This window comes from Aulostomus chinensis, chromosome 9 (genome assembly GCF_037954235.1).
Source record: "Aulostomus chinensis isolate RoL2024-O1b breed Wild chromosome 9, RoL_Achi_v1.0, whole genome shotgun sequence".
NCBI classification, from domain to species: Eukaryota; Metazoa; Chordata; class Actinopteri; order Syngnathiformes; family Aulostomidae; genus Aulostomus; species Aulostomus chinensis.
In genome coordinates this window covers 7,911,615-7,933,661 of record NC_141328.1, presented here as the reverse complement: position 1 = coordinate 7,933,661, position 22,047 = coordinate 7,911,615, and the positions used below count along the sequence as shown (strand labels likewise).

Below are 22,047 nucleotides of genomic sequence, written 5' to 3'. Positions count from 1 at the left end.
TTTAGAACAAGAAGAAGAAGTCAGCGGTGCATTGTGGGACATAGGTTGCTCCGTAGGATGCACCTGAACCGACCTACAATGTGGGCCTGTTTAGGCTGGAATTTAGGTTGCGAAGTAGGTCGCAACTTGCGCCAGTTGTGGTTTCGGACAGCCTACGACCTACTCTGCAACCTACGATCCGACCTACTTGGCACTTCTGACGCAGTTTGCATGCTGTCCCTGTGCCTGCGGGTACTCCAGCTTCCTCCTACTGTCCAAAGACATACAAATGGAACTGGGCTAATTGGATACCGTAGGTGTGGCTGTGAGTGTGAATGGTTGTCTGTCTGTATGTGTTGGCCCTGTGATGGACTGGCGACCTGTCCAGGTTGAACCCCGCCTCTCACCTGAAGGCTGCTGGGATAGGCTCCAGCCCCCCCATGACCCTTAAACAGGATAAGTGGAAGAAAATGGATGGGTGGAGTTCAATGACTTTGATTTTTGTATTTGTGTGAATTAACATTAAATTTAAAATGAAATGTGTTACCTTAGATCTTCCAGGTTTCTTTTCAACCCATGTGTCTGTATTTACCCCTAATGTTTAAATAAATGTTTGAACTAATTTCTCCTCAATCATCATCATTCCACAGCATTCTGACACACACATATGTATGAACATTCAATCACTCACACACACACAACTCCACAACCACCCATACACACACACACACACACACACACACAATTTTGGAATTTTCCTGATTTTGGAGTCATGGAAGCTATTCCAAAAAGACAATGCCAAATTTGGTAATTCATTAAAAAACAACAACAACAAAAACTTTGCGCTGAAATTGTCACAGAAAATATTCCAAATTGCAAAGACAATAAATGCTCTGATTTGGGGTTCTTATGTCAAATGGGATGAAAGTAATTGAAAAATGCATAAAACAAGCAATTTAGTTTTTCTTTATCATAATCATATAGAGCAAAAGAGTTGATTCCTATATTTCCAGTCCAATACTATTTGCTAGTTATGATTTGGAGTCCCTATGTCACATGGGACAGGAGTGGTTGGAAAAAAGGAAAATACAGAGTCTTGGAGATGCAGTATAATAAAAACAATTATGTCTCGTATTGAATTATTGATAGAAATTGTACTAGGCCACAAAATACAATAAAAAGATGTGTCCTGTATTAGTCAGAGCCCTGAGTACTAGTACTCAGCTGGTATTGATTTGGAGTCCCTGGATCACATGATATGGGAGGTATTGCAAAAATAAAACCCTGAATTTTCTGTATATAAAAAAAATACATTTTGCACTGAAATTAAATATGATGATACATAAGACACAGAAAACCAAAATCAAAAATGATGTCCTCTATTTCCAGCCTTGTACCACTACCTGGTATTGATTTGGACACCCTAGGTCATGGCATGAAAAAAGTGTTTTGAGATAAAAAAATATTCAATAGATAGATAGATGAATGGTTCATCAGACCCCAGTCTCCCCTATACAAATCCACAGGCCAACTCTTTGAGGATCCCACATATATTTATGGTTTAGCTAATTTCAAATAATTGAACCCTACGTAATAAAAACGTTACAAACCACATTGAAAAGCATGTTTGTGTGAAACACCACATAAAAGTACATAAAACGTAAAAAGCCAAATTAAATCGCGCTATCCTAGTTTATTTCGAAGCATAATAAATCAGTTTTGACACCCCCGTTTTGACACTCAGTTAGTACGGGCCCGTTCGGCAGCTCGAGCGATGACGCTTCGAGCCATTCTCAACGGTTAAATTGAGGCTCCGATATTTTTCCGGCTCCCTTTACATTTTCTGAATGTAACACGGTTTGTTTGTGCTTCTTTTTTTTTCTCCCCCCCACCTGGAGTATGGCTTTCCTATGAGCCGAGCTTGGATATTAGTCGCCTTGCCCTTGTGTTTTTGCTCTTACACGCCACTTCCTCGCCGTCTTGACTGCATTTGGATGCTGCCTGCTTTCCTCCAGTAACCCATGTCTGTGTGTGCATTCCGCCTCCCTGCGCTCTCGATAGATGGTGCAAGTGAAAATGTCCAAATCGCCTGTAGACCCTCTGTCTGCTGTGGAAACCAGCTCTCAGTCGCATTATTTTCAGGTATTTGGGGGGGGGGGGGGGGGGGGGTTAATACCTTTGTAAGATTAGCTAGTAAAGTGCGTCGCGGAAAGATCACATAATGCTACTTGTTGTTGAAAAATTGAGGCGTTGCATTTTTAGCAGCAAGCGAATGTTACTTTATTTAATTTATTTTATCACCCCTTCCTGTTGTGAAAGTGCAGATTCCTCTTCGGCGAATACCCAGTGGCTTCAGTTATGATGAACCTCCTCAGATGTTGATATTTTGTTACAGCTAGAAGACCCTTTGTCATGTATTTCAGTTTATATATTTAGTGTTGTTTAGAGGAATAAGCATAGACCGGTGTCATGGTGTGACGACTCTGACTCACCTGTAGCCTGAATCTACAGGCCTGCACTGCAATATCCAAGCTTTCCTATATATAGAGGCCCGAGGAGAACTGTACCTGCATTACACACCACTGTGTGCAGCTAGACCTATTTACTTTTTTATCAAATCTAAAGGTCTTTTCACTCTCTCAATCCAATTACGTTGAGCTATTATACACTGATCAACCAAAGCATTAAAGCTGTATTGAGTACAGCAGCCGTGCAATAAATCTCTCCTTCATAAGGATTATAATGTTCAGGTTTTATTGAATAGAGTTAAGACTGTAGTTTGTTGTGCTTTTTGTCACTGGGTTTTACTGACAGGCATACCTAATATTTGGCAATCCCACTTGTATGAATTAAAATAGCAAAATATTAGGAACAGCTACAATTTTAAGCCAACAGCATCTCATATTACAGCCTCCAAAATGTCAGTTAAAGCAATTTACACGTTTATGAAACAAATGCAATAGAAAGTGAACATTATTGTCCTTATTAAGGGGGAATTTCACTGGTTTTAATGTTTTGGCTGGCATTTGGCATAGAAAACTGATATCTGAAAGGTGTTGCTCTCTGTTTATGCTCATATGTCTCTCTCTCTCTCTCATCACAGTTGCCCAGGAAGTTGCCTAAACGTAAGAGCCGCTTCAAACGCTCAGATGGCAGCACGTCGTCTGACACAACATCCAGCTTCATCAAACGGCAGGTAAAAGCTCCTGGATTTTTCTTTTCTTTCTGATTTATGCATGCACTGTGCTTCAAGCACTGAGGACTTAAGTATAGATATCTGAAGCTGCTATTCCATTGGAATCAACCTTGCCCTGCATTTATTGTATCGATAGAGAATCTAGGTTCCCTCGACATTCACAACAGTAACAAAATGAAATTTGTGTTGGTGGATTAATTATTTTACATTAATGTTTCAATACTGCATCTTCTTACACATTCGTATCTTTAGTTGCAGTGTTTGCTTTATCCAGTAGAGGGCAACAAAATGCTTCAAAATGGTCAAACATCCAAATCCCAGCACAGCCTGCTTTTATAACTAATGTTTTCAGGTCAAGCACATATGAAAGATTCACATGGAGGTTTGGCGTTACTGAAGACAAACTCTGACAGAAATAAAAGCAGTAGATTTTCAGATTCTCCTCATGCTGTTACCGCATGGCCGTCGTGAATTGTCTCAAACCTGCTGATTCGAAGGCAGAAAATCAAGACCATTTTTCTGTTACCTTCATTTGTTGTTCCCTTCGTCTGTTATGTGGTGTTATATTGTGGTTGTATGCCAGTTTTAAGGACATCTAGCTGCAGTTTTATAGAGGGTCCAGCAGAGAGATGTTCCTCGATGTGGAAATGAGGGTTGTGAGGAGGTTTTTATTGTGCTTCAGAGGAACTGTGCCTGTAGAGCTCAGCTCAAACGCATGACCCTCGAGGTTTAACAGCCTCAAGATACCAGACACAAAAAGTTAAGTGCCGATGAGAGAAAGTTGCATTGTTTTGCAGCTTCTACACTTGCTATTAAGTATGCTCATTATTAAAACTTATCTGGAGGTGAACTTATTTTCAGAGATACATCTGTAAATTCCATAAAACTATAGACAGCTCTGTGAATGACCTTGCATGTTAACAGTCCTTTAAAACACAGACTACATAACAAATAGTACTTACTCGTCATTCAGTATTTTTGAAAATATTGACTTTACCAAGTGTTAAGGTCTGTTTTTGTTTGCTCTAACTAAAGTAACACCTCAACTGAAAATTAGAAGATATAGTTGGTAAGAAAAGCAGAGTAAGACTGCATTTTTAATTACTGCTTTAAAGAGCATTGTAAAAGGTTGATTTTTTGTAAGGGATTTATACTTGAACTTGACCATATGACTGTTTGAAAATTCAAGGCAGGATTTAATATTTTTCAAAACACCTGGGCAAAAAAAAATGCAGAGGACATCTTTTTCTTTTTGGAGATACTTTTATTTTGTTAGGTAACTAACGCATGACATGTCTTGGGAGGAATAAACCGCTACTCCTTTAGTCTGTACCTTCAGCAGAGTAGGTTGGAAATTCGTCAGTTATGAGGCTTTCCTTTTCTATGTCGGTTGGTAGGTTTGCCATTATTTATTTAATAGTCTGTAGCTGTTACATTGCCAGTATGGCATGCAAGCAGTGATTACTGTTGAGTAGAAAAAAATGGTTTGTGCTGGCTCAAATGTTTTGTGTTTATCATGAGAGATGTGAGCTGGCTGTCTATTTCGGAATGATTTGCTGACATTTGGCTATTTCTGACAGTGGCACTGTTATATTATGGGAGATGTAAGCCCCTCTGAGCAGGGATGGCAAAGCTAGCCAGCTAGCATGCTCAGCCAGCACATGAAAAAGCAGCTTAGCATTTGGTCGGCAAATATAAATGACAGCTTGGTAAAATGACCACATATTAAATGTGTAAAAACCTACATCCATGAATAAAAGATGCTTGGAATTTACACGAACGGTGGTGGCACAGCAGCAGTAATATCACAAATGGTGTTGAGGCGCAAATAAACCATAGATTGAGTGTTCAAACTAGCGTGAGCGACGCAAAAATAAAAAAGCAAAAATCCTAGCACTGAGCAGATCTGGTGGGACACCCTAGCAAGATTATGAGGTTGTGTTGCAGCTTTGGATCCAAGATTCCACATTTAAAGATCAAAAAATAAATAAATAAAACAATCTCAGAAGTCACTGTAGTGTATACATTACCATACTATGAAAATCCCATTATTTTCCTACACATTGACAGAATGGGGTGTGTAACCTACACCATGCTCTTTAATACCATTGTCTTGTGTGATGAAGGGCTAATACACAACACACCCACTCCTCGCAGTTGTTTGTAATGGCTAGTGTTAGCAAACATTTATTAGCTCTTTTGACCCAGTGCTGTCAAGATGAGAATATTCTCACCACTACTACACCTCACCATTTATATAAAAGTTCTCAGATACAAAACAAGGAAGCAGATAGTTGTCCCTCGGGCCCTACACTGGAGTTAAAAACCGCAAAGAATCATCAGAGTGGGGTCATTTTTACAGTGCTATTTCTGTTATCACTTTTGGTCATAGTGACTGCGAATCAAAAGTTATGCCTCATTTTCAATCATATATAAAACAGAACCACACACTAAGGCTTTAGCTACTGTAACACATTTTTTTCATCATTGACTAAACTGCTAATTATTTTCTCAATTATTTGAAATGCTAGCATATCTCAACTTTGCACCATCTCCAGAAGCCTTAAGGTGGCATCTTCAAGATGCTTGTATTGTTATCCAAGACATATATTCTCTTATTGATCCTTAAAAGTCCTGACCACTGATGAACTGAAACCAGTCTAGTGATCAACTGTTTGACTAATCAGCAGGAGCTACAAAATATTCAGTGAGACCCAAATGTGTTTTTTCATTACACAAAACTTATTTCCCTTTTTGACCTATGTACAGCGTTGAATGAATGCCGTTATAAAATTTGAATGGAATTTAAACAAATAGGAGCTATCAGACAGATAAATAGATAGTTGATTAAAAAACATTGTCTACTTAGCTCAACTGTCATATTAATTTTTCTTTTTGTTTTGAGGATGGGTTCTTTCTGTTCTTTGAGGAAATAATTGACTGATTGGTCAATAATAAAAACCTCATTGTTCTGTTTTAACGACATAGTTACAGTCAGTTTATATTACATTTTCATTGTTTCCAAAACAATGAAAATGTGTGCAAAGAAAAGAAACATCAGACAAGCCTGTGTGGTGATGAGGAAAAAAAAACGTCACAGTGCCATAAAATGGAATCTGTATCAGTACCATCATTCTTATATCTGATTTGGTCAGAAAATCAACCAGTAGGTGAATAATGTCAGTATCGGCACCCCATTCTCGGGTCTGATATCCCATCTCAACAAAAGCAAACAATCTATTTAAAGTTAATTAAAATAAAGTTCCACACATCATTTTCTCTCTTACCAGAATATGAAAGTCTAACACTATGAGAAATACCTGTTACATGCATACCATCAGTGGTGTTAAAAAAACAGCAGGGTGGCTGAGAGATGAGGGGAGAAAAAGGGCTGAGCAGACACTTTCTTCATGATCAGGGGGCTTAATGACAATCTCCGGATTCTCCGTGAATATTGGACGGCTTAAAATATTCATGGTGCTCATTTTAAAGGCCTGGGGCGATGTGCTGCGTGGGTTCATTGCTCGTACCCGCACCTTTTAGTTTCTGTTCAGTCATTACCTTCTCTCTGCACACAAACACGGCATTCCCACCCAGAGGTGATAAGATAAAGTGTTTCATGGTGAAGGGAGTACATTTCACATAGAGAGCAGATAGTTTCTCGTCTATGATGGGGTGGGGTGTAAATGGAGGAGCAGTGGAGTATGACTCATTTCTGCAGCAGGATACAATAAGCTGCCATAAGTGTGGATGTATGTGTTATATGTAGGACATGAGGCTTTGAAATGGGACAGTGTGTGTGAGAGGGAGAGACTGTCCCCTCTCGATCTGAATCCAAATGTGACGTGAAAAAACAAAGAATCTGACGGAAGATGGTTCGATCAAGTGACGCAAGAACAGTTGGTTGTTTGTGTGTGAGCGTGTGTTTGTGTGTGAGCGCGCGCGTGCGTGTGTGTGTGGGGGGGGGGGGGTAAAATAGGAAGGTGTTGCCGTTGTTTGCTCCAGTGCAGGTCGTCCCTGCACAGGACATGGGACACAATACATTCTGTCTGCATACAGTATGTAGTATAGAGAGAGGGAGGGAGCGGCAGCAGCAGCATCACATTAACTGAGTAAGTACAAACCAAGTCAGCTTCTTCTTCTTCTTCTTATATGTGAAACTGCTGCCTCCCCCCTCCTCACCTCCTCTTTGTAGTGTCTTCATTGTTATCTTTTTTCCTTTGTCTTCCATCCTTGCTTCTCTTCTTCACACACAGCTCCTCAACAACATTCCTTTCTCAGTCCTTCACCTGTGTTACTTTCTTGTTGTCATCTCATGTGAACTATTTTCTCATCGTCCTTTTGACTCGATTCCTTGCCAAGACTTGATCAATATGCCTGATCTTGACTTTGATATTGATGAAACCACCCAGTGATTTATTGCCTTGTGTACCACAGACCTGTGCATGAGTAATTTGCAGATGTTGAATTATGACTGTGCTGTTAATCAACTGTTATTATTGGAATTTTAGATTTCATAATATCTGGAGTTTGCGTTTGCTTTCTTTCTGGCTGTGAGAGGAAGGTGTTTATATATATTTATACCATGGTCAGGCTGAATACTCTTTTCTGATTGGCTGTCAGGGTGTTAACTAAAACCATAAATACGCACACGTAGTTCGGCTCAAGCTTAATCATTACTCCGCCAGCCAAGATGTTACTATGGCAACTGTAAACTGTCGAAGCTTCCTTACAAACGGCTGACAAACACCTCAAAGAATTAAAGACAATTTCAAGAACATACCTGAAGCACAGCATAATAGCACCGCCATGGTGTTGGAAAGTAGCATCAGTTTCGGGACATATCTGAACACATGAAATGAGGGTCAAAATTTAAGCTAGTTTAGCATCATTAACAAGTCTCTTAACATACTGCAGCTTTATGGACTAACAAATCACGGCAGGTGCTCAAATCTGTGAGCGTAAATCACAATATGTACATTACATGGCAAAATAAAAAGTAAGAACATCTGAAACATTTAAGAAAATGATGAGTCATCCAGGACCACATTGGATGTCTTCTTACCAGCGTGTCACTTGGTTGCACCTCTCCATGTACACTTTTGCGGCTGGCATCTTATACCCTGCTACTATATGTTGGACTGTCTCAGGAGCATCCTTACACAGCCTGCACCTTGGGTCTGATCTTGGGTATGATCTCTTGTGCTTAGGGCCTGCTCTTGTGCTGTCATGATGAGTGCCTCTGTGCTGTCTTTCAGTCCAGCATGTCCCAGCCATTGGTAGGTCTTCTTTATATAAGCCACTTCCTCAATCTGGCAGTTGAACATACCGTGTAGGGGCTTGTCCGTCCATGTCTGCACCTCTCCCTCGTCAGTCTCATTGGGCTTCAGCTGTCTGAGGCATTCACTGAGCAACTCGTCCTGAGGGGCCACCTTCTTGATGTACTCTTGGATTTTCGATATTTCATCCTGGACAGGGGTTCTGATGCTCACCAGTCCTCATCCTCCCTCTTTCCGCTTAGTGTACAGCCTCAGGATGCTGGACTTTGGGTGAAACCCTCCGTGCATGGTGAGGAGCTCTGTCCTCACCAGGCTGGTCTTGATGTCTGTGGCTTCCATCTCCTCCTTTGGCCAGCTTATGATCGCAGCGGGGTATCTGATGACCAGCAGTGCGTACATGTTGATGGCTCAGACCTTGTTCTTATTGTTCAGGTGACTTCTCAGTACTTGTCTTACTCTTTTGAGATATTTGACAGTAGTTGACTGCCTTACTTGAGTAGGTCAACTCCTTCAGTTCTGATCATCTTGCCCTCCTTGATACCATCTGGCCAAATTTATCCAATCCGAATGACATCCCTATGTCGTTGCTGTAGATCCTGGTTGTGTGGATCAGTGAAACAATTTCTCACTCATTCCTGGCGTACAGCTTGATGTCATCCATATAGAGCAGGTGGCTGATTGTTGCCCCGCTTTAAAATCAGTATTCTTAACCACTCTTTATGATGATCTGACTGAGGCGGTTCAGGTCTATGCAGAACAGTAGTGGTGACAGTACAACTCCTTGGTATATGTTGCACTTGATGTTAACTTGGGCTATTGGCTTTGAGTTAGACTCTAGGGTCATCTTCCACATCCCCATTGAGTTTCTGACGAAGGCTTTCGGTTAACTGTTGATGTTGTACAGTTCCAGACATTCTAGTATCCATGTGTGTGGCATTGAGCTGTCGGCTTTCTTGTAATCAATCCAGGCAGTGCACAGGTTGTTCTGTCTGCTTTTGCTGTCTTGTAGCTGGTGTTTGGCTCCTGGGGTGTTAGTGCCAATTCCTTTCCTCCAAACCCCGTTCATGTATTTACCCATGTGCTTACTTAGCATAGCCGCCATGGTATATACCATATGTGTGTGTGTGTGTGTGTGTGTGTGTGTGTGTGTGTGTGTGTGTGTGTGTGTGTGTGTGTGTTCTGTTCAACACAACTAAAGAAGTCTGGATGTAGCTTTAGTGTGCACTCTTGGCACATTAATTCACATGATTTTTTTCAGATGAGGACTTTTTTTTTTAAATAATTGAGTATTGATTTATTTCACCTCCCATCAAGGTATATAGAAAAGGAAAGAAAGTTTGAAAGAAGTTTGGTACAACACCGGTAGCATTTCAGAATTATAGCACATTACAGAAATTACATCAAAACTTAGAGGTAATATCCCGCAGGTGTTCATGGAATTGTGGCCTCTTTGAATTATAATACTTGGCCGCAAGGATTTTTGATAAAAGTAGGATTTAATTTTTTAATCACATTATTACATATATATATATATATATATATATATATATAGAGAGAGAGAGAGAGAGAGAGAGAGAGATACATAGATACAGTATATTGTATGTTGTATATATATACAGTAAATTGAGTAAAAAGACATATTGGACCATTAGACAAAATATGTGCATATTCATCCGTGCTATACTTAAATGCCTCAATTTAACAATTTTTGTCTGTTAAGGTGCAAATTAATAATGACAATGCAGATTTGATGTCAGTTCGACACATCTGTCGACCATGCTTGCTCAGCTATAAGAATTGTGAACACTCAGCTTTATAGTTTCCTTCAACTTAAAAAAAAGAAACATTTCAGTCTATTTTAGCTAATTTTTGGGGTTCATTTTTTCATGTCGACAGCTTCACTATTAAGTATAGTTTCCTGTAGCACTGGACAGCTGTTTTCAGAAAAAAGCTCCAAATATGATCATCATCAGCAGACAGACAATGAAGAGAGGGAGGGAGATCAAAAAGAATACAGATAGTGATGTTTGTGGACATAAACATGACTCTACTGCTCCACCTCATTAGTTCAAGAGTATTTTTAATTCTGCTTTGATTTTCAAATGTACGTTTGGATGAGCAACATTACTCCTGCACCATGAACTAACCATGTATGATCTGCAATACCATAAAACATGTTTTTAAGAGAAGACTAAAAAATTTAAATAGAAAAGCAGTGAACAAATGTATCAGTGAAATTGTAATGAACTTCAAATGCACGTCCCCTGTTGTACTGTCCCTCGACTGTAGGATGCCTTGGTCCTCATGGGGGCTCAACTAACTGGATGACACATTTCCCCATCAGCCCCCCCTGTCGATTTGAGGCCATCAGTGTTGCAGTGTGTGAAGAATAATCACAGGAGCAGAATATAAAGGAACAGATTTAAATTTAGCCTCCAGACAGGGACATAAGCAGTGAAAAACAAGATCTTGTCAGACCAGACAACAAAGATGTAGTTATGTCGTTACTCTCTGCATTGCAGCTCAGTTTTATCTGCAGCTTAGCTATACTGTTTACTGGGAAGTAACTGTTTTTTGCAGGATTAAATGAGGTCCATAGCCTGGTCTACAAACATTAATAATGAATGACAATCACAGCAGCCATGGCAGCTTTGTGTTTTCTAACATCATTGAACAGCACTCTGACATAACGCTGTTCCCCTGCACCCACCACCATATTTATTCCACTGTGTGTGTTTGAGTGCATTCCCAGTGAAGCCAGGGAAGCTGTTACAGTTAGAAAATTCAAATTCATGTCTTTATCAGGTTCTAGCGCCGTGCTCCTAATCAGCCAGGTATGCAACTCTCTCTGACCATCTCTATCTGTGTCTCTTGTGGTCCCCCACCTCTCCACCCCACTGTGTTTCCCCTCATTTCTTCTATCTGCGATGACGATAGATATCGAGGTCTCACTCCACTCCTTCATAGCGTTTTATTATGTTCTAATCTCATCTTCCCCTTGAGATAGCCTGGCTTTATCTCACCGTATAAATCGTTTATGCCCCTCTCGTCTTTCCAACCATCCGTCAGTCATGCTCACTCTCCGTCCTCGTAAACATTCCTCTCGCCTCAATATATCTTGTCAAAGATATTTACCCCCCTCTCTCTATCTGTCTATCCAATTCTTCCTCATCCTCCTTTTTTCTTTCGGTACTGCTCTGGCACTGGTGCAGTGTTTTCCTTGCATAGCTTGTGTGAGCTAGAAATCAGATCTATCGTGACACACAAACAAAGAGGAGAGATGTTCGCTCACTTTTTCTCTGGGGTTTGAAGTGGTATATAAAATTATTTTAAATTATATGTATGCTCTCTGAAGTGCAGAGCAAGCATAGGTGGTAGTTATTCATCATGTGAGAGTATTATTTTTGTATTTTGAGCTTGAATTTCCTTTTGTTGTGCTGTGGCTAATTGGTCCTCAGGAGGATCATTTGTATATGTTGACAAGATGGATGACCAGGACTAAGTCACTGCACTCTGGAGGTTCTTTGAAGTGAAAACTGTATTATATGCTATTTCTTAACATCTTGCTTTTTTTTCGACAAGAAACTGCCTGATTGTTTCAGTGCACTTAAAAGTAATTATGAATACTACAGTTACCTGTGAGGTTTCTCTAAGAATGTTCTTGTCTCATCTGTTGTCTCTCATTTCTTGTTTTGTCTGCTGCTTCACTGTTCTTAGTTGACTTTGCTGCATCATTTTTTTTTTCCTCTGACAGATTCAGGACTAGGTATCTTCAGAGAAGCCAAGTAGATACCAAATATAGGAATATAGACAGATGCACACTCTGCATTTAGAATAGCACTTCTTTTTATCTTTTGCTCTCTGGAAATCTGCATCATGGTTGCTGTCTGAATGCCCCTTCAGCATTATTACTTTTGATGTTTGTGTATGATACAGATATTTAAGAAAATAATCACATATTCTGAATAAAACCCACAAGCAGCACTTGTGGGGTAGTTGTCTGCATTTTACATGGTGTTAAGTGTCAGTTTGCTTTATCTGTCTTTTTCAGCATAATGTGCTAGCCATCCCCAGGATATGTCCTTAGACCGCTTACAATGATAAATGATAGGCAGCATATATTTTGCTAATGAGGAGATGTCCTTGGAGAATAAACAGGGGAATAAAGGATGTATATGTGCTGCAATGTGGGGGATGAGGGAATGGATTGGGGCCAAGCAGGAGAGAAGAGGAAGCAGTTGCCTCCTTTGTGCTATATTTGGTTTACCAGAGGATGGCTGGTGTGGGAGTGCAACACATTGTATTGTAGAGGCACTCACACATGCATGTGTTCATGAAATCAGGCGTATATGTGCATGTAAACCTGCACACAAACAGCTTTAAGAAGAGAAAACAGATTAAGGCACACATGTAACTGGAAACAGCAGATATGTGTCTCATATTAATATGCCATATTAATCTTAAAATGATATTATATATAAGCTCTATTTTGGGGGGGGGGTCCCTCAAAATAAATCTTGTATACACCCACAAAGTCAGTTTAAGTCAGTTAAAAGACCCTTCAAGTGTTTAAAAGCGATGTGCTGCTCATTTATTTTTGCAAATTGCTCCACTTTTCCCAACTTCCACATGAACCTGATGTTTTTCAACAACCAAATAATTCTGGGATGTAGTGTAGTATGAAACTGATCTGTAATTAAGACGAGATGATGTATTTACAATTAATGCTTTGTAAAAATGGGATGTAGTGTTGTTTCCTTTTTCCTGACATGCTATGTTTCATTGTTTAAGGAGGAGAGACAGTATCTAAATATCACCAGGTTCTCTTGGTACGGGTTAGCGGTCATTCCCTTCACCCATCAACAAAGATTTTGCCCAATTTCACTTTTAAAAATAATATATAAAAGTAGCACTAATACAGAATCCTGTGGCATACCTATAGCCATCAATTACTAAAGCTTGCAAACCAATTCTATGAATTAATCAAATCCAATAAATATAAGGAGGTTGGAATAATTTGATGGTCAACTCTACAAAATTTGAAAGGGCAATATAACCCATCTTGTAATCAAATCCGCTAGCAGCATCATCAAAAAACCTCAATGACAGTATTATGCAAAGGCCTATATTCTGATTGATGGATTTAATTCTGGTTATGAACCTACAGTTTTGCATAATATTCTTGTATCATAAAATTCCACCTCTCTCCTGATAGGGGTCGGCTGATTCGTACACCAGTAGACCGTCGGATTCAGACCTGTCAGCAGAGGAGGACCGCGAGGCGTATCGGCGTGAAGCCGAACGCCAGGCACAACTGCAGCTCGACAGGGCTAAGGTAGGATGAAGCTGACTGTTTTCTATGTTTTAGTGTTCCCCAAAAACCAACAGTGTATTGTCTTTGTCATTCATTTTTGACTTCCTGAGATGGTCTGTGCCTGCCAAAAACCCATTATTAACAACAAAGGACATGATTCCTTAAAAATGGATCACACATTGTAGACATCATTTTTTATTAAGTAGCTCACTGATTTCCCACAACAGCTGGACAGCGTAGCTTCTAGAAGGCTTGACTTGGATAGGACTAAATAGGGCAATTGGGTGTCTGGATGGGAATTGACACATTTGTGAATATTTTACATTTTAGGAAGTTATATTATTGACTTCACTACACCAGCCAGCTTCATTGTAATAAAGGTCAGTGTGGCAGTGTGGGCTCCGTTCAGCTCATGAAGGCGTTTTTAATCTTTTGGGACAATATTGGAGTTATTAAGCACAGATGTGTAAACCACATGGGATTATAGTTTTACAGAGGATACATACTTTTTGGTGTTTAAACATGATTTGCTGATGATAAAAAATTCCTTTTTGTGTAATTCAGTGTTTATCCCTGTTGCTCATGGAGAGGTATCCATTGCAACTCAAAATTTTGTCAGAGAAAACCAAAAAAATCTGCCATGTTCCCACCAATCAGACTGCTGTTTCTGAGTGCACGACTTCTGTGTTGTAGTTGCTTTTCGTGATATGTGTTCTTCTTGTTCTTACTTGTTGCTACTGAAGTCCAAACCTGTAGCATTTGCAGTGAAGACGAATGTGAGTTACTGTGGTGCTCTGGATGAGGACTGTCCTGTCCAAGGAGCTGCAGTCAACTTTGATGCCAAAGACTTCCTGCACATCAAAGAAGCGAGTGATCTCTTTATAATCTGGTACTTATCTTTAAACAAGACAGATTTATGTGACACAGAACTGTTGTTTACAGAAGTACAATAATGACTGGTGGATTGGCCGGCTCGTAAAAGAGGGAGCAGACATTGCTTTCATCCCCAGTCCTCTACGACTGGAGGCAATGAGACTCAAACAAGAGCAGAAACAGAGGTGAGTTTATTCATCTGAACCATGGTACATTACCTTTAACCACTTGCTAGTAAAGCCTTGGTGAGGTTTTAGTTTTAGTTTGATAATTCAGTTTATTGTTGTTGCAGGAAAACTGGGGGTAACTCCTCTAGTCTCGGAGATATGGTAACTGGGAGCTGGAGGACCACACCACCATCTGCAGGTGAATGTAAGTACAACAAGCCTGTAGTTAAAAAGAAACTCTGCCTTCTGTTGGATTCTATCATTTTTCTTTAATTGAGTCCTTCATTATTTTTGTTATTTTCACAAGCTAAACAGAAGCAAAAACAGGTACGTTTGCATGAAATGATACATTTTCTCATGATACATTACTTTAGGAACATACTTTAGGAACATTGTGTTTTTCCAACAAATATACCATCCCCCATCACCTCTCACCCCTGTTCTCTGTGTTCTTCATCTCTGTCCCCTTGTCCTCCCCTATTTCTGGCAGGAACACGTCCCTCCCTATGACGTGGTGCCCTCTATGAGGCCGGTGGTCCTCGTGGGACCATCGCTAAAGGGCTATGAGGTCAGTCTCTCCCCATTGCACTTCCTGCAGACAAAAAAACTACTTAATTCTGCACTGTTTGCGCCTAAAAACAGCTGCTGCATGTTGTGTTGGTGACTGAGAGTAACTTATATACTCTTTTTGTTATGTTTGAGTTGATGTATCTGACGTTTAAATAAATCAGTTTTTTCTATTCTCCCACTCAGGTGACGGATATGATGCAGAAAGCTCTTTTTGATTTCCTGAAACACAGATTTGAGGGGAGGTCAGTCAAATGGAGCGATTATAGAATGAACGTTGCACAGTTGGAATGTCTAGCCTAGTTGTTTGTCACTGTAATTTGTATTTTATTTTGCAGAATCTCAATCACCCGCGTAACTGCCGACCTATCCTTAGCCAAGAGATCAGTCCTCAACAAAAGACCTATAATGGAGAGATCCAACACTCGCTCCAGTCTCGGTAACCTGGCTAATGTTAAATCCACAGGTGTTTGGTCTGAAGTCGGAAGTAGATCGAGCTTATGAAATGTCATCTGTCTCATTTCTGCAGCAGAGGTTCAGAGTGAGATCGAGAGGATATTCGAGCTTGCCAAAACTCTGCAACTGGTGGTTCTGGATGCGGATACCATCAACCATCCTGCTCAGCTAGCCAAAACCTCCCTTGCACCCATAGTTGTCTATGTTAAAGTCTCCTCACCAAAGGTACTGTAGGTTACCTTAATGATTAGATTTGATCTGTTCTATTTTAGTGTCATAGTTGCAATGAATCCCAGCCCATAAGGACTCTTCTGTTCCAAAACAAAACAATGTTCAACAGAACAACAAAAAAATTATTGTGATTGACTAGTTGGCCTGCCACTGGGTCAAGAGTGCTTCTTCTTTCATGACCTTTAACATCATCTTTCTCTTCTCAGGTGCTCCAGAGGCTGATCAAATCCAGGGGGAAGTCTCAGAGCAAGCACCTGAATGTGCAAATGATGGCTGCAGACAAACTCTCTCAGTGCCCCCCTGTGAGTTTAGGGAGCAGGTCCATTTCTTTCTCCTTATAACATTTAGCCCTTCACAATCACAATCAGCCTGTGCAATCTTTTTGAATGAATGATTAAACAAAAACTCAACAATCATAAGTTTAACTGGTCCTGAGCTGAGGAGGAGTGGCCAAATCAATTGAATATATTTTGATCATGCTTGAATTACTTGCAGGATATGTTTGATGTCATTTTGGATGAAAACCAGCTGGAGGACGCTTGTGAGCACTTGGCTGAATACCTGGAGGTTTACTGGCGTGCCACTCATCTCCCTGGGACCACACCTCTTAACCCCCTATTGGAGCAGAGTCTGATGACCCCGCCCTCTGCCATTTCAAGCCTCCAGGTGAGTTCCTACTTTATTTGTCTAGAAAGCAGTCGATACTGTTGTAAGAACATGATGTATGTTGTCGCTGTCTTTACAAGCTCTTCCCATCTCAGATTCTCACTCTTGTGTTAATTGTCTCCAGTTGTCTTGTCTGTCCCCTCGCTCATCCATGCTGAACATTTTTGCAGTTTTCTGAAACACAGGAATTAATTGAATGATCGCTTACAAAATGGGGTGAGTAGTAGGGTCTATATATATATATATACATATATATTTATATATGCATATACACAAAACTGTATATTTGCACTCTTCACCCTAATAATCCCCTTTTACACACCTCCTGATAAAACGCAAGGTTGAGACAGTGAATGACCAACATTGGATTCATTCCGATCTCACAACAAACTGATTTTTATTTAATTGCATCCTGCTTCCTTTTCTTTAGTTGATCAGGTTACTCACCGCTTCTCCTCACGCCATTAGCCTCAGCTTAAAGTTGATTGATTTAATTTAGCATACATCATGCTTGACATATAATGCTGAAATGAGAGAATCTCTTCACCTCCGTCAGTGTTGATCTTTTTCCAAGCATGCTCTGTGAACATAGTGACAGTGGCACATGACGGGATATTGAATGTCGATACTTTTTAATGGCAAATGCTGCTGAAATACTTTATTTCTTGGAACCAAGTACACAACATGTTACATTATGGTATGCCAAGAGTAACTCCACCCACCCACCCCCATTTAATTGTTTCACTGGAGTTTATTTTGTTCTGTAGCATTAATCTGTCCAATCACAGACAAAATGACGTAAACGCTCGACTAAAGAGGACTTGAAAAAGACTTTGCTTTGCTGCAGGCCTTTTGTTAACTGCTTCATCACTGAAATTTATGGCAGATTATCAGCTTGGGGATCTACTCAAGATTTCACTCACTGGCTCCCTGACAAATTCGAAAATTTCAGTTTGTCATGCAACAGCCAGTTTAGCCTCTTTTTTTCTTGTTGCTCGTAGCTTTTAACCCCTGAAAAAGACAGAAGTCATAGATATCAGTTAGTATTTAAAAACCTTCCTATTATCCATCAGGTATTATTGGAATTGAATTGTCCAATAATCGGGCAAAACCTTCAGTTTGTAAATAATCCTTTCAGCGAAGTTGTACTTCACTTACTATACAATTTTCAAATAATTATAAAGTGAAGAATAACACAATGTATTATTTCCCCATGTCCAAGGTGATATTTTGAAGTGTTAAAAGCTCAAACCAGAGGATGTTTGACCCTTTTTATACAATAGGCATTGGAAGTCCTTCTTACTGGAGTGTTTGCATTATTTGTCTCCCTTTAGGGTTGCAGGTCTATACCAGTATGAAGGTATACCACGGTATGCACATTGATGGTCATCATACTGTTTACCTTAGCTTTGCTACAGTATGGGGGAACCATGAAAATCTCATACCGTTGCAACCCGGTGACCCTCTCGTAAACAGAGCATCCAGGAAGTATCAACCCACTTTGTGATGTGGTTGTAGTTTCTGAGGTTTTTTTGATTCACACATCTTCTCACCCTCTCCCTCTCTCCCCACCTTCTCCCATGCTCTCCTCCTCCTCCTCCCTCTCTCCTTTGTTTCTCTCCCTCTCGCACTCCTCCCTCTCCCTGTCTCCCCCTTTTATTTCTCTGTTTACCACCCCTCAAATGCTTCAGAATAAGAACCAGCCACAGCCTCATGAGGTGGTGGGGTTGGAGGGAGAGGAGGAGGAGGAGGCAGGTGAAGAGGCCCACTCCCCCTTGGAGCAGGACAGTCTCATGCCATCTGACGAGGCTAGCGACTCCCTGTCTCGCGGTCGGAGGGGCAGCCCATGCCATAGGGGTGGAGAAGAAGATGAAGAGGAGGAAGAAGAGGAGGAAGATGAGTATAACTCTCCATGCCATGCTCGCACATACAGGGACATGTACCCCGCTCACCGTGGACACACAGGCAGCACCCACAGTGCCAATGGGCATGAGTCACAGGACAGGTTGCTCCAGCGAGAAGCTCAGCAAGGCCACAACCAGAGGAACAACCGTCAGCGCAGCCGCCCCTGGCCCCGAGACACCTACTGAGGAACCGGCCCCCTGTCTCCAGATCAGCATCTCATCACCCCAAGCCCTCCGTCTGTCATGTGCTCCCTCTCCCACAGTTACAAGATTAAACAGGTTTTTTCCCCATAATCTACTCCAACCAGACACAGGCACCCAGTTTAAATCCACAGTTCCAGGTGTGTTTTTAAAGGGTCAAGTATTAACAACCCTCCCAGGTTTACTGCACCTACACTGAGGGGATGTAACACCACCTCCAGGGTCAGGTCATCCAGATTGTCAACAGGGCTACTCAACTCTGCAATGGAAAGGTTTCAGGCAAACGTTAGCTGCTTTGCCTTCAGTTTCTCTATTGTAGGATGTCTCATATACTGGCCTTAAAATTCCTAAGACTTTTGTGTATCTTTACTGTTGCATGTATAAATATAAATTATTTTAAGACTATTTGCACATGAACTCTAGAACAGGAACTGAATGACCTTTATGGATAAACTAATGTAGGAATGTCTACTGTTCAATCCACTTATGGAAAATAATAATGCATTTGATTACAGTGTATATACTGAATGGGCACCTGGTTTTGTTTCATTGCTACTTTATTTATTTGTTAGATTTTTTTTTGTTGATTCTGACTTGTTTGTTGTTTCAGAGCAGTGTTGCCACCCATGTGTTCAGTCAATTTTTATGAATATCGTGGAATGCGAGAGACGTACAGTTTGTCCGACTGAACGGTCACAATGTAAGCGTGAAGCTGCAGTACAGCGTCACTGTCACCTTTGGTACGTCTCTCTTTGCTGTTGCACAATCACTCTTTAACACCTCTAAAAAGCTAAGGAAAAAAAAAACTCAGAGAATGTAAACACAACTAAGAAAGGGAATGTTGACTATTGACGGATGAATTATTTGCCAAACTGCTTGTTTACATCCTCTCATCACATCTATCAAGCACACTGCTGCTCCTCTGCAGCTCTTCTTCAATTCCAGGCTTCCGAGAATGTAAGCTTGCATGCCTTTGCACCTCCAGCACCGCCTGGTGTCTCCGACCTGCCCTGTAATTCGATTGTAGCACATTATTGATTGTAGCATCCACTGTTTCTACATGAATCCCAGCCCTTGTGTATCTTTGCAAAACATTGCATTCAGGTTGTGTACTGCAGATTTGTTTTTACCCTGGCAGGTCCTCAGGTGACACTATGAGGGCGAGTCCTACACACTCATCACTAGGGTTGGGTACTGAACTCGTTTCTTTGGGCACCACTTAAGATTATTCACGTTAGTGCAGACAACACTGTCTGTAATATGTTAAAGAATAAATGCAAAATTGCAATGCAAACACCTTGAGATCGAAAAAATGTGGGCATCATTTTTATAACTGAAGTGACATTTTTTTACTACAAAGTACAGACCTAAAAAAAAAAAAAAGTTTTCAAAATTGCAACATGGTGTAATGCAAATTACTCTTCTGAATAAATGGTTGTGGTGCCGCAGGGGCAGCCCAGCCAGGAGATCCTGTTCTTAAAGGGATAGTTCACCAAAAAAATTAAACTTCACTCATTGTCAGTCACCCTGATGCTGATGGAAGGTCCAGTGACATTTTTTTTAGTCTGTAAAACTCTGCTGGGGTTTCCCAGGAAAAGACATTGCAACCCAACCCTACCCATCACTCCATGTTACAAACATGTCGTGTACCTGAAGGACTCTGTAGCACCTCGTGTCACAACCCCATTCTTTTCCTTCACCAACAGTCTGACGATGAGTTGGTAATGAACAGCAACCTGCTTCTGTTCATACAGGGTCAACACCTATAAGGAGTTACTGGTTTACTGCTTCCATGTCACACACACACACACACACACACACACACACACGTATCTCTTATCTATTGTTCTGTATATTTTGAAGAGAAAAAAAAACGCATGATGAAAAAAAGAAAAAAATCTATGCAAGTGTTGCATGAAATCTGTTTCTTTTTACAGTCGAGTATTTTAGTAATGCATCGATTCTGATTCTCCTCGTCGTCTTGTAGTGATACTCTCGTCTTTGGGGCTAACCGCTCTGTGAAATACAGTAGTTCACCCCATCACTAAACACATTAGTACTAAAAATTTGAATGATGATGGATTCACACTTTATTTTGGGGAGTTTGCCCCCCCAAGTATTACATTGCGCACCTCTAAAAGTCACTCCCTAAAATTGTCCCTGATCAGGCTTTTTAATATGTGATGAATTCAGGAGTGAATTATCAAAGCCCTGCATGTCTTAGCTCACCGATTAGCTATTTTCATTCTATTTTGGCAGAATATGTTTTTCAAAGCGGACCAATTTAGCAACTGATCAAACAGTTGAAGTTTTTCGATTTATGAAGCACAATTTTTACAAGGATTATAATTTAATTTCCTCTGTCTTATTCTGTATGCAATACTAAGCCTAACATTGAAAAACTTCAAACGCCTTAGACCATCTGGACTTCCTCTTTTGTGTGAGTAGAAAAAAAAAATTGCACTACTTTTCTTTGGGATGGTTGCTTTGTAATGTAATAACTGCACTAAATATAACCATGTATCCACCAGACGACCACAGCGTGCTAGCGTGACCCAACACGCCTCTTCCCTCAATTTATCAAAAGAAACAGCAGATGTGTACAAAGTGAGACATTTCCTGCCTGATGCTGTATAGAATGCTTTCTATTTGAAAATAGATTTACAATGCTGAGTGAAATATGACAACGACAAAATAAACATGACATTTTATGTACTTTTAATTGTCTGGCTCCTTTTTGTGTTTCATCCTAATACACTTGATCTGCTTTTAAGATACTTTTTTTAATCTTAGCTGCAGTGTGTCATCAACTTTAAATGCATTGTGATTCAATATCAATGGTACCTAAAGTATTAACCTTCTTGTTCAGTAGTAACTGTAGTTGTAGTTTATTTTGAAAAATGGAAATGAACGGAGACTCTTTTTCACCTGATGCTGTTATGACTAAATACCTGCTGAAAAAAAATGAGTTCCTCATCAGTGTTGAGCATTATAACAGCTGCAGAGGGGGAGAAACATATTAACCAGTAAAATGTAAAAGTATAAAGTAGCATAGAGTAGAAATTATAAGTACCATGAAAACGTACATAAGTTGATCAAAGGTACTTAGTTCCTCTCCATGGCCGATGCTGTCAAATGCCATATGACCTTGATGCATTAAATTAAATTGTATCTCTTAAAGGCGACACAGGAGTTACTCCTTATTTAAAGAAAA

General features: G+C 40.3%; 1 protein-coding gene across 4 annotated transcripts; it reads left to right on the top strand.

Annotated features, from left to right (window-relative positions):
- The first annotated feature begins 1,748 nt into the window (after window positions 1–1,748).
- On the top strand, window positions 1,749–21,547 carry cacnb3a (calcium channel, voltage-dependent, beta 3a). 4 transcript variants are annotated; one of them, XM_086213491.1, is made up of 15 exons: window positions 1,749–2,121; window positions 3,083–3,175; window positions 13,670–13,789; window positions 14,512–14,634; window positions 14,711–14,826; window positions 14,934–15,013; window positions 15,116–15,135; window positions 15,299–15,376; window positions 15,562–15,620; window positions 15,714–15,814; window positions 15,905–16,056; window positions 16,269–16,364; window positions 16,558–16,728; window positions 16,899–16,944; window positions 18,420–18,551. In XM_086213491.1, the coding sequence occupies exons 1-14, from the start codon at window positions 2,041–2,043 to the stop codon at window positions 16,926–16,928; spliced, it is 1,320 nt and encodes a 439-aa protein (XP_086069617.1). In that variant the 5' UTR covers window positions 1,749–2,040; the 3' UTR covers window positions 16,929–16,944; window positions 18,420–18,551. The 4 variants fall into 4 exon arrangements, with proteins under 4 accessions (XP_086069617.1, XP_086069616.1, XP_086069615.1 ...); XM_086213490.1 differs by lacking the exon at window positions 16,899–16,944 and having other exon boundaries at window positions 15,908–16,056; window positions 18,420–21,547; XM_086213489.1 differs by lacking the exon at window positions 16,899–16,944 and having other exon boundaries at window positions 18,420–21,547.
- The last annotated feature ends 500 nt before the right edge of the window (window positions 21,548–22,047 follow it).

Excerpts from the sequence above, each read along its gene's own strand:
- cacnb3a (XM_086213489.1), top strand. The coding sequence starts at position 2,041 with ATGGTGCAAGTGAAAATGTCCAAATCGCCTGTAGACCCTCTGTCTGCT. Across the intron at positions 14,635-14,710 it reads ACTTCCTGCACATCAAAGAA|AAGTACAATAATGACTGGTG; the intron begins GCGAGTGATCTC and ends TGTTGTTTACAG. Across the intron at positions 15,815-15,904 it reads CAACACTCGCTCCAGTCTCG|CAGAGGTTCAGAGTGAGATC; the intron begins GTAACCTGGCTA and ends TCATTTCTGCAG.